The sequence below is a fragment of the Diachasma alloeum genome, unplaced genomic scaffold (assembly GCF_001412515.2).
Source record: "Diachasma alloeum isolate Michigan unplaced genomic scaffold, Dall2.0 Dall_scaffold_00185, whole genome shotgun sequence".
Classification (NCBI taxonomy): Eukaryota; Metazoa; Arthropoda; class Insecta; order Hymenoptera; family Braconidae; genus Diachasma; species Diachasma alloeum.
The window spans coordinates 2,061,530-2,073,355 of record NW_021680351.1 but is presented as its reverse complement, the minus strand read 5'-3'; the positions used below and the strand labels follow the sequence as shown (position 1 = coordinate 2,073,355).

General features: G+C 39.5%; 1 protein-coding gene across 1 annotated transcript in view; it reads left to right on the top strand.

Annotated features, from left to right (window-relative positions):
* The first annotated feature begins 2,983 nt into the window (after nt 1–2,983).
* LOC107048063 (lachesin) overlaps nt 2,984–11,826 on the top strand; it is a 22,714-nt gene continuing 13,871 nt past the window's right edge. Inside the window, exon 1 of the mRNA XM_015271022.1 lies at nt 2,984–3,071. Coding sequence (XP_015126508.1) covers nt 2,984–3,071 — 88 coding nt within the window. The remainder of the gene's footprint in view (nt 3,072–11,826) is intronic.

Sequence of the window (11,826 nt, the reverse complement as noted above, 5' to 3'; positions counted from 1 at the left end):
AATCACGGAATGAAGATATTATTCCAATTAGCGTGGTTATTGGTGCCCTGAGACACATAAAATCCCCTAAGGGCAAGCTAAAGTTGTACTGCGAGATTTTTCAATTGAATATATTTTAATTGGCGTCTTTTCTCAACTCACTTCTAATTCTGAAAACACAGTTGCCCACACTTATTCATTTACGCGTAACTTCTACTTCCCGATCCAAAAGTGGGGAGTTTCCTAATCGTTGGAAACCCCTAACTCCTGAATGCCTGAATCCTTCCTAGTCGTGAATTCCGCAACTCCTAAATCCGCTGTATGACTTTGTTATTATTTCATTCTCCACACCATAATGCACAGTGGATAAATTGCCAATCAATCTCCCTCAGTTCCTCTCTCCCCCCTCCCCATCCTGAATTCCCTCAATCCCATATTCCTGAATTCCGAAAATCGTCCACCTCCATCCCCTGCTCCTGAAAAAACTCTGAAATTTGTTTGTCTCGTGGGTCTCGTCCAGTCCCTCCCCCCTTCCAGGCCCGAGCAAAGTCGTGAAACGCGGAGTGCATTCGAAGGAATCGTCGCACAAGTGAGGACGCGCGGAAAAAGGGCAGAACGAAGAGGTTACTGACTGATTCGCGTAGACGTAAACCCACACTCACTCATTTACGTGTAACTTCAAAAGTGTGGAGTTTCCTAATCTTTGAAAATTCCTTACTCCTGAATCCCTGAATCCTTCCTAGTCATGAATTCCGCAACTCCTAAATCAGCTGTCATTATTTCATTCTGTACACCATAATGTACAGTGGATAAATTGCCAATCAATCAGTCTCCCTCAATTCCTCCCTCCCCCCCCCCCCTGAATACCCTCAATCCCAAATTCCTGAATTCCGAAAATCATTCCGAAAATCATCAATGCATTTACGTGTAACTTCAAAAGTGTGGAGTTTCCTAATCTTTAGAAATTCCTCACTCCTGAATCCCCGAATCCTTCCTAGTCATGAATTCCGCAACTCCTAAATCAGCTGTCATTATTTCATTCTGTACACCATAATGTACAGTGGATAAATTGCCAATCAATCAATCTCTCTCAATTCCTCCCTTCCCCTCCCCATCCTGAATACCCTCAATCCCAAATTCCTGAATTCTGAAAATCATTCCGAAAATCATCAATGCATTTACGTGTAACTTCAAAAGTGTGGAGTTTCCTAATCTTTAGAAATTCCTCACTCCTGAATCCCCGAATCCTTCCTAGTCATGAATTCCGCAACTCCTAAATCAGCTGTCATTATTTCATTCTGTACACCATAATGTACAGTGGATAAATTGCCAATCAATCAATCTCTCTCAATTCCTCCCTCCCCCTCCCCATCCTGAATACCCTCAATCCCAAATTCCTGAATTCCGAAAATCGTCCACCTTCATCCCCGCTCCTAAAAAAACCCTGAAATTTGTTCGTCTCGTGGGTGTCGTCCAGTCCCTCCCCCCTTCCAGGCCCGAGCAAAGTCGTGAAACGCGGAGTGCATTCGAAGGAATCGTCGCACAAGTGAGGACGCGCGGAAAAAGGGCAGAACGAAGAGGGTACTGACTGATTCGCGTAGACGTAAACCCACACTCACTCATTTACGTGTAACTTCAAAAGTGTGGAGTTTCCTAATCTTTGAAAATTCCTCACTCCTGAATCCCTGAATCCTTCCTAGTCATGAATTCCGCAACTCCTAAATCAGCTGTCATTATTTCATTCTGTACACCATAATGTACAGTGGATAAATTGCCAATCAATCAGTCTCCCTCAATTCCTCCCTCCCCCCCCCCCCTGAATACCCTCAATCCCAAATTCCTGAATTCCGAAAATCATTCCGAAAATCATCAATGCATTTACGTGTAACTTCAAAAGTGTGGAGTTTCCTAATCTTTGAAAATTCCTCACTCCTGAATCCCTGAATCCTTCCTAGTCATGAATTCCGCAACTCCTAAATCAGCTGTCATTATTTCATTCTGTACACCATAATGTACAGTGGATAAATTGCCAATCAATCAGTCTCCCTCAATTCCTCCCTCCCCCCCCATCCTGAATACCCTCAATCCCAAATTCCTGAATTCCGAAAATCATTCCGAAAATCATCAATGCATTTACGTGTAACTTCAAAAGTGTGGAGTTTCCTAATCTTTAGAAATTCCTCACTCCTGAATCCCCGAATCCTTCCTAGTCATGAATTCCGCAACTCCTAAATCAGCTGTCATTATTTCATTCTGTACACCATAATGTACAGTGGATAAATTGCCAATCAATCAATCTCTCTCAATTCCTCTCTTCCCCTCCCCATCCTGAATACCCTCAATCCCAAATTCCTGAATTCCGAAAATCGTCCACCTCCATCCCCGCTCCTAAAAAAACCCTGAAATTTGTTCGTCTCGTGGGTGTCGTCCAGTCCCTCCCCCCTTCCAGGCCCGAGCAAAGTCGTGAAACGCGGAGTGCATTCGAAGGAATCGTCGCACAAGTGAGGACGCGCGGAAAAAGGGCAGAAAGAAGAGGGTACTGACTGATTCGCGTAGACGAAGAGCACGCTTGCGCGTAGCCCGGGCGGGCGCGGGCAGTGCCACTGGAGCCCGGCCTGTGTCAGAGCTTCGCCCGGGACGTCGGGACGACTAGCACCGCAAGCACACGGTTTTTAAAATCCTCAAGAAAAACCCCGCAAAAATCACCCCCAAATCCCCCGAAACATTTCCGAAGTAAAAAATCCCATTCCCGAGTAGTTAAAACCATCCGGCAGATTTTTCTCAGCCTCCGAGTGGTGATTGTAGTGTCACAGGATAACAAGTGACCGATGTCAACGCGTTACTCGCAAGGATTATGTGGTTGTTGAGTATCATGACGTGATGATACGAAGAAGAAAATACGAGTGCATTTTGTACATAATCACGGATGAAACGGATGTGTGAGTGGGGGATTGAGAATATAATGTGTCGGCATTGGTGTTATCACTGAGATGTTAGCCCAGCCATGGTCCTCGTCGTTACCATGAGGACACCCTCCTACGTCAACTATTACGTTTTGTGTCTTGTCTGTTGGATTCTCCTTGGAATAACCGGTAAGATTTTCCCACGATTCAGCGTCTTCCCGCAAGTGGATGATGTTTTTTCTTTTTTCGAAATTGCCAGGGGTGGGAATTGTGTGGGGCTTGGTGATAAGGAGTCCAGCTGTTTGGAGCCCATGGAAATGCGATTTAAATGGTGCAAAGTGGATTCGGGAATAACCGAGTGAGTGAGGTGAATGGCTCAGAAGAATTGGATTGTCGAATTTGTAACGGGTCACGAGGTGCATTATCGGGGGATCGATAGGGTCCATTTCAATTCCATTTCCAGAGCTCGCATTCCCTTTATTCATTTCGTATCGGTTGGGAGGGGTTTTCCATCGGTTTTTACGGGGTATCGGTCGGGTTAAGTTCGGGGTTGCGCCATTTTGTGGGCTGGGAGAGGGTCAATTGGACCAGGTGGGGTACATTGGGTTTATTTATTTGGGTCGGGAGGGGTTGAAGGATTTTTTCTTTCAAGAGTGGTGGGCGACTTTGCGTGGAGGGCGCGATTTTTGGGGGAGTTTTTCAGAGGTCGATCACTCTAAATATAGGGGGAGGGGGGGGGGCGAGTTTTGTGATGACCTTTTTGAGGGAAGAGTGAGTGCAGAAATGTTTCGTAACATATGGTGAAATGGATCGGGGAGTTTTGGTGGAACTGAAACTAGCGAAAAATTCAGTTTAGGGGACTTTTGAGGGTGCGAGACACGGAGAGAAATATTCAATAAAAATTACGTATCTTTACGGAACTGTCACGGAATTTTCCCAGAGCCTTCCGTAATTTTTATCTGAATCTCCTGTGAAAAATTATGATACCGTCACTTAAATTTTCTCAGTCGATTCCGCAATCGGTGAGGGAATTGTGAACTCTGTAATTTTTACTGAACATTTCTCTTCGCGGAGTCGATAAATCGTATGTACAGATAGTTTTAGAGTGCGAAAGAGTTTATACATGATTTTTAAATATGTGCACACCTCTAGATTCGGCCAAATTGAATCGGCCACTGGCGAATCATTTTGCGAATTGAAGAAATTAAATGACTCGTCAATGAAGAATTGTGCAGGAATTTCATGTGACTTTGTCGTTGTTAAAAATTTAAATCTTTTTCACTTGAAATTTGAAGAGTAATTTTGTAACAGTGCAGGTGGATCACATTGGGTTTATTTATTTGGGTCGTGAAGGGTTGAAATGATTTTTTTTAAGGCTCATGTGCGACGTTGCGGGGAGGAACTCGACTTTTGGGGGAATTTTTCAGAGGTCGATCACTCAAGTTGAATCGTCCACTGGCGAATCATTTCGCGGATTGAAGAAATTGAATGACTCGTCAATGAAGAATTGTGCAGGAATTTCATGTGACTTTGTCGTTGTTAAAAATTTAAATCTTTTTCACTTGAAATTTGAAGAGTAATTTTGTAACAGTGCAGGTGGATCACATTTGGGTTTATTTATTTGAAGGGTTGAAATTATTTTTTTAAGGCTCATGTGCGACGTTGCGGGGAGGAACTCGACTTTTGGGGGAATTTTTCAGAGGTCGATCACTCAAGTTGAATCGTCCACTGGCGAATCATTTCGCGGATTGAAGAAATTGAATGACTCGTCAATGAAGAAATGTGCAGAAATTTCATGTAACTTTGTCGTTGTTCGATTTTTGGGGGAATTTTTCAGAGGGCGATCATTGTAAATATGAGGGGGAGGGAGTAGTTTTGTGGTGACCCTTTTGAGAGAAGAGAGGGTGCAGAGATGTTTCATAGAATATGGTGAAGTGAAAATCGCGGATTTTTGGTGAACCTGAAACCGGCGAAAAACTCAATTTAGCAAATTTTTAAGGGTGTGCGAGTCGATAAATCGCCCGTGTAGATAGTTTTTGAGTGAGAAAACCTCTGTATATGATTTTTAAATATGTGCACACCCCTAGCTTCGCCCAAATTGAATTGTCCACCGGCGAATCTTTCGCTGTCACAATTGGGGATTTTTGGATTTGAGTATCTGCGGAGGTGAGGGAGAAATTCTTGAATGTAAATTTTTCTGGGCGATCCGGAGATATTCCCAAAAAATGAATGTGAAGTGGAGTGGAGTCTGTGGTATCGTGGACGAAATTGGGGATGAGTTTATTAAAGATTAATATCTCTGATCTAATGGGAACAGTGAAATTTTTCTGAGAGACTTTTTTCGTTGTGGTTTTTTATGCAAGAAAAATGTGAAAATTTCTGTATTAATCCTAGAGGCTGAGGTATTCTCCAAAAATTAATCGAATAAAAAACTTGAAATCAGGAGGAAAAATTGTGAAAAAGTAGGATATCCCAGTATCATTTACAGATCGGTACAAATCACACTATAACTTCAACCATTTTTAATCAGCAAATTCGTCAATTAAATTGCGAGAGAAAATCGGAGACAATCGAGAATATTCATGGATACTCAAATTACATTTTGCGCAGACTTATTTTTTTCGTTGTTTATTAATAAATAATTATGAAGCTGAAACTAGCAGAATATTCATCAGCGGAAAATTCAATTCAGGGGATAAAACTATTTAAGTGTAGGAGAGTCAAATAATCATATGTACAAATGTTTTTTAAGTGCGAAAGAGTTTGTACATTACTTAAAAATATTTGTACACCCCTAGATTTGCCTAAGACAAATCTTCTGCTGTAGAATCTTTCTCTAGTTTCAGCTTCATTAAATAATTGAAATTGTCCACAGTTTCGGAAACCTTCGGAAATCTGTTTAGGCATGAAACCGATTTCTGGTAAAATTCTGAATGAATAAATTTGTTACGATTCCGATCAAATGATTTTGTTGAATTCAAAAAATTCATCACATACGGAATTTATCAATCTACAACGGATTCGTTTTTTAAGAACATCGTAAGATCCGTTTTATCATAAGATGGAAAAATCGAATTCGGGGGCACCCATAACCCCCGTTTAACCAATGCCTCGCGTGCTGGGGAATATTATAAACATTATTTATGCACTGTTAGAAATTTTTTGAAATTTCATGGAAGATATTACAGTAAATCTCATGAGAGTGAAATTGAATCGCATTTAGGGAAAAAACAGTTATGAAATTTCAAATTTTAAGTAGAATTCACGGAAATTCGTGAGCTTTTAGTGGAACATGAATATTCAGAAACAAAATGACACGAATTTTCAATTATTCACTGAATTTTCACAGAATAATTGAACTGAAAAATCGAGTATTTTATTGGTTTCCAGATCATTTGACCAGAAAATCAATGGAATATTTGCTTTTTCAATGACAAGATTTCCTGAAATTTCATTGGAACTTGAACACGATAAAAATGTCCGGAATTAGACACGGAAAATTCAGACGAAAATTTGTAACACCCTGAAAAACATTAGGACAATCGTAAGAAAAACCGAATTTCTTGGGATATGCCTTAATAACGCCATCACAAGCCCCAATAAATATCAAAATGGCCGCAAGACCCCCTAATCAATTATCTCCCTGACAACCCATTCCCCAAAACCTCAAGTCATTCAAAAAGAAAAAACCCGATAGCCATCAGGAAAGCCCAGACATTCGGCTACAACAATGTAAACTTCCCCCTAACCTTTTTTCACTCTCAACATTAATCTGATACCACAGGCCTTTCCCGGTTACCAGCCAAAACAAAAGGAACTACACAGTGTCACGGGAGTCGTGTTCTGCCTCATTCGCCAAATGGAAACACGAATGAAGAAAGATGGAGAGGGGTGCAATCACTTGACGGATCCGGGTCACTGGAATTATTGAAAAAAAAAAAACGGAAAGAATTGATCTTGGACGAAATCAGTTGTTTGCCCTCCGGAAACACCAGTGGTTGATTTTCAAGATGGGCGCGGGGGTGTGGAGAGGGGCTGGAGGGCTGATCGGGCAACCCAATGCAGGGAAAGGAGTGTGGAATGATCAGTTGCACCTCTGGCGTCGGTTTCACTCTGGCACCTCACCTCGCCGATTGCTTTTCGTTTTGCGATTCAATCCCTCCCGATGGAGTGCCGATGGCACTGACGGCGAAACGTTTGACCCACACTGAGAGAAAAACGACAAAGTTCTCAAACAAGTCTTACTTGTTCCGAGAAAATAGTTTTTTGAAAATTATCAAAAAAGGATTTTTTGGGCCAAACATGCAGAGAGTTCGCCGGAATGAAAAATTTTTGTCGTAAAAATATATTTAGTAGTTCAAAAAAAATTGCATTCTCTGTAGACGCAAGAAATGTCATTTCTAGCACTACTCCTTCGTTATTCGATACCCCCGTACGTATTTTGCTCCCGAAAAATTTTTTCGTTTCGGCTGTCTGATAATCCCAGACAACAAATGAACCCTTAAATGAAACAATAATAATGATATGATAGCAATCTTGTACACTGAGAGAAAAATATAATTCAGTAGCGAAGTGGTAAACCGGGTTAAGTCAATTTTGACTATTGGCCAGTTTTTGGCGAATATCTCGGAATCTAAAAGAGATAGAAAAATTGTTGTCATTAACTTTTTTGTAGAGCCAATTGAGGGTTATAAAAAATATTGTGAAGAAAATTTTGCTATCTCTCTTAGATTCCGAGATATTCATCAAAAACTGACTAAAAGTCAAAATCGACCCGGTTTACCGCTTCGCTACTGAATTCTTCTGACTATATTCCATCACCATCGAATTATAGTCAAAAAGTCGTCAACAATTTTTCATGGGTTACGGTAACTATGGCCGGAGAAGTAATTACTACAGTGGAATGTAGGCATTGCAACTATTTTATAGTTCTCCTCACGATAGATTTGTCGTGGTTACTTTTGAACTTTGGTTAGTTTAACTGCATTTTGATTTGCAAAAATTACGCTTGTGAAGTTCCTATAATGTGATGTGCCGCATACAAAAAAAAATCGTATCGTTCACCAAAATGGCTCAACTATTTTCTTATTGTAAATCGAAAGATTTTTCTCTCAGTGTAACTTAGGGATAAAATATAAGTTGATAAATTTTCCTCTGTGTGAGGTATTTTCATCCTGAAAAGGCACCGTCTGGTGTGAATTATCCACCTCTTGAGCCAAATATTTCGTTGCTGTCGAAAGCAGAACAATTATTAATGTTTGAGACTTTCTAATTCGAACCAAACAAATTTAGTAGCGAATGGGTAAACCGATTTAAGTGGACTCATCTCCCAGTTGAGTTTTTGAGGAATATTTCCGAATCTAACGGAGATAGCGAAGTTTTCATAATTACATTTGTTATAGCTCTCAATCGGCTCTACAAAAAAGGATATAACAAAAATTTTGCCATCTCCCTTAGATTCCGAGATATTTATTAAAAACTGGTCAATAGTCAAAACTGATTTATACACTGATAGAAAAAATCTCTGACACGACAGAAGTGGTTTCTTGAGACAAGAGAATGGGGGTTTGACCATGAATCTCTTGATACAAGAGATTCTTAGTTTTACCTAATTGAAGTATATTCTGAGAGGAAGATGTGTGCCCTCAGGACCGATTTACTTGATTGGAAACCCTATCACCTCTGTCGAAAATCATGAAAAACAGAATTATCTATAGCGAAAAGTACGAATTCTTCACACAAGAGAATAGAAACTTCATCAGATTGATATTAAATGTAAGCAAGATTACTTTCCGCCAAGAGATTCTTGCCAGCGAGTCTGATCTAATATGGAAAGCATTATGATGCACGCGAAACTTCCTGCTCTTTCCGTCCAATATTTAATACTTTATGCCAAGTTCCCCTATTTCTTTGATCCAAAGTCATGAAGAATTCATTCAGTTAAAACGGCGCGAATGATGTAGTTTCTTGAGCCAAGAACTTGTACTCTACGTGTCAGAGATTTTTTCTATCAGTGTACCGTTTTACCTCTTCGCTACTGAATTCTTTTTTGTCAATTTTCAACTAGCGATTTTGTTGGCCCAAACAAGATTTGTTCGACAACGTGTTTGTTTTTCTCTCAGTGCAGTGGGGAATGTCGGGTGGGCTTGAGAGCTTGGGAGCTTTTGATTCAGCGAGGGGTGAGAATGAGGAAGTGCTCGGATAATCAGTGGGGAGTAGTTTTTTTGGGGGGACAAGGGGTGAGGGTTGGGACGTAGAGGTGGAGGTCGCTGTGTGGTCTACCAGTGCGGAAGGATTTTTTTTGAAGAGTGATTTCTGAGAGGGAAGGACTGATGGAGCGGCGTTTCGGGGCGATGGGGGAATAGGCGGGGTTGCTTTTTTGATTCTGCACGGAGAGAAATATTAGAGCGAATATTTCTCTCCGTGCAGTTTTGAAAATGTTGGGCTCAATTACACGAGGAGAAATTTTTTAGAAAAATTCTAGTGCTAGCACGGAAAAAGAGGCGCAAAGTGTTGGGGTAAACTTAAATTTCTGTGAAAATTTCACAGAAATCCCCCGAAATTTTACCAGAAATACCAAGACATTTTATCTTAACAGCACTAGAATTTTTCACAGCCGGTGGATGGTAATTTTTTCCAGTACTCGTACTAGCATTTTTCTAGAAAATTTCGCTCCGTGTAATCACTGTATCAAAGATTTCCTCGATTCGTCGGGATATTACTCGTTTGATACAAATTCCCAACCGTTCCAGATAACTTATCCCATTTTTAGATCAAAGGTGAAGTGATGATAATGAATTTTCTCCCTTCAAGTCCGTATTATCTAGAATAGAAGGTGTCATCACATTTTTAGTGATTGTGAGGCCTCTGGCACGATTAAATTTTTTTCCCATTTCATAGACATAACAATAACAATTTCAATGGAGATTAATTCGAAACTCGTCACTCGTCACATAATTTCACCCATTCATCCTTTTGATCGAACAGAATCACAAAATTTCATGCTTTCCCACCAGAAAGCATTCCTAAAATGCAACATTCTGCGACAAACTGAATGGAAAGGAAATTTTCGAATGGAAATTAGTCCGACAAATTCACAATTCATGGAAACCCTCCAATAAATTTCAATCAATATAATGCAATTCCCATTTGTCTCTTCGTCACGTATTCCCCCCGCTATTCATTTCCCGAGTTATGGAGTTGTTTTTCCGCGCTGAATTTTTTTCATTAGATGTTCCAACAAAAACAGCAGCGCGCACTGCTTCAAACAAAAAGTTTTTCCCGTACAGACGTGAGTCAACGGGGGAATAGTTATTGTCTGGTTTTCAAGTTTCAATATTATTTGCGAATTTTCGATGATGCTCGCCGTGAACAGAACAATATATTTGGGTATAAAAATGGGAATGAATGGGTGAATACGAATATACGAGGAGATAGTTTGGGTTTGTTTACGATTTTATTGGGTCCCAATAAAATTCTGATTTTTATTATTCTGTTAGGGACTTGTTGAGTTTTATCGAGCGGCAGATACTAGTTTCCAATGAGCAATGAGTTTCGATTTTTTGGAGTGAATATATTTAACAAACGAATGACATATAAAATTCTATTTGGAATCATTTCTATTTTCAAGCCATAAAATAGTATTTCACTGTTGGAAAATTCTTGAAATGTCAGTCACGTCATATGAATTTTCAATGTTGTGGGTTTGAATTCAATTTCAAATGAAAACGTTCACCAAAGTTCTCATTCATCTTGGGAATTCAAGAAAATTGGATTTTTTATGTTAAAGAATCATTGATTTTTCAACGAAAGCTTGAATTTTCAAACTCATTGAAAATTCAGAAAAATTATTGCCTAAATTTTCAACATTTTCAAGGTTTTACTGTGCCGCATGGACCTGAAAATCGAGAATTACTTGAATATTCAACAAATTTTCCATTTCGACAAGATAACATTCAATATCTAGTCATGCAAAATAATCAACCCGAAATAACCATTAAAAATCGTATTCTCTGAGTTTTATCAAGCGGCAGATACTAGTTTTCAATGAGCAATGAGTTTCGATTTTTTGGAGTGAATATATTTAACAAACGAATGACAAATAAAATTCTATTTGGAATAATTTCTATTTTCAAGCCATAAAATAGTATTTCACTGTTGGAAAATTCTTGAAATTTCAGTCACGTCATATGAATTTTCAATGTTGTGGGTTTGAATTCAATTTCAAATGAAAACGTTCACCAAAGTTCTCATTCATCTTGGGAATTCAAGAAAATTGGATTTTTTATGTTAAAGAATCATTGATTTTTCAACGAAAGCTTGAATTTTCAAACTCATTGAAAATTCAGAAAAATTATTGCCTAAATTTTCAACATTTTCAAGGTTTTACTGTGCCGTATGGACCTGAAAATCGAGAATTGCTTGAATATTCAACAAATTTTCCATTTCGACAAGATAACATTCAATATCTAGTCATGCAAAATAATCAACGCGAAATAACCATTAAAAATCGTATTCTCCCTCCGATTCCCCCGAAGAACTCTCCAATAAATTAGTTTAATTACGGATTATTACGAGTGACGTTCAGTGCGTGCACATATCTTGATAATGTTTCACTTTGTTCCCCCCGATAAGAAGTAAATAAATGCTAAGCAACATTAATGCTCCCTATCTGCATGTAAAAATAGCCGATAAAAAAAACCTCAGAAATAAATAATAACGTAATGCTGAGGGTGTCCGTGCCGCTGGTGGGTAATTTAAAAGCGTGCACTTACGGTTTTTATTGCTAAGATTTTCCGTCTTCAAATAGCCCCCACGATCTTTGATGTGTGTGCATTCACTCGGGGGCGATGCAAAAGGTGATTGAATGAATGAGGGTCATTAGGTGGGCGTGTAGACGACACTTATCCCAGATATCCGTTGGTCGAGAGGGGGAGGGGGGGGG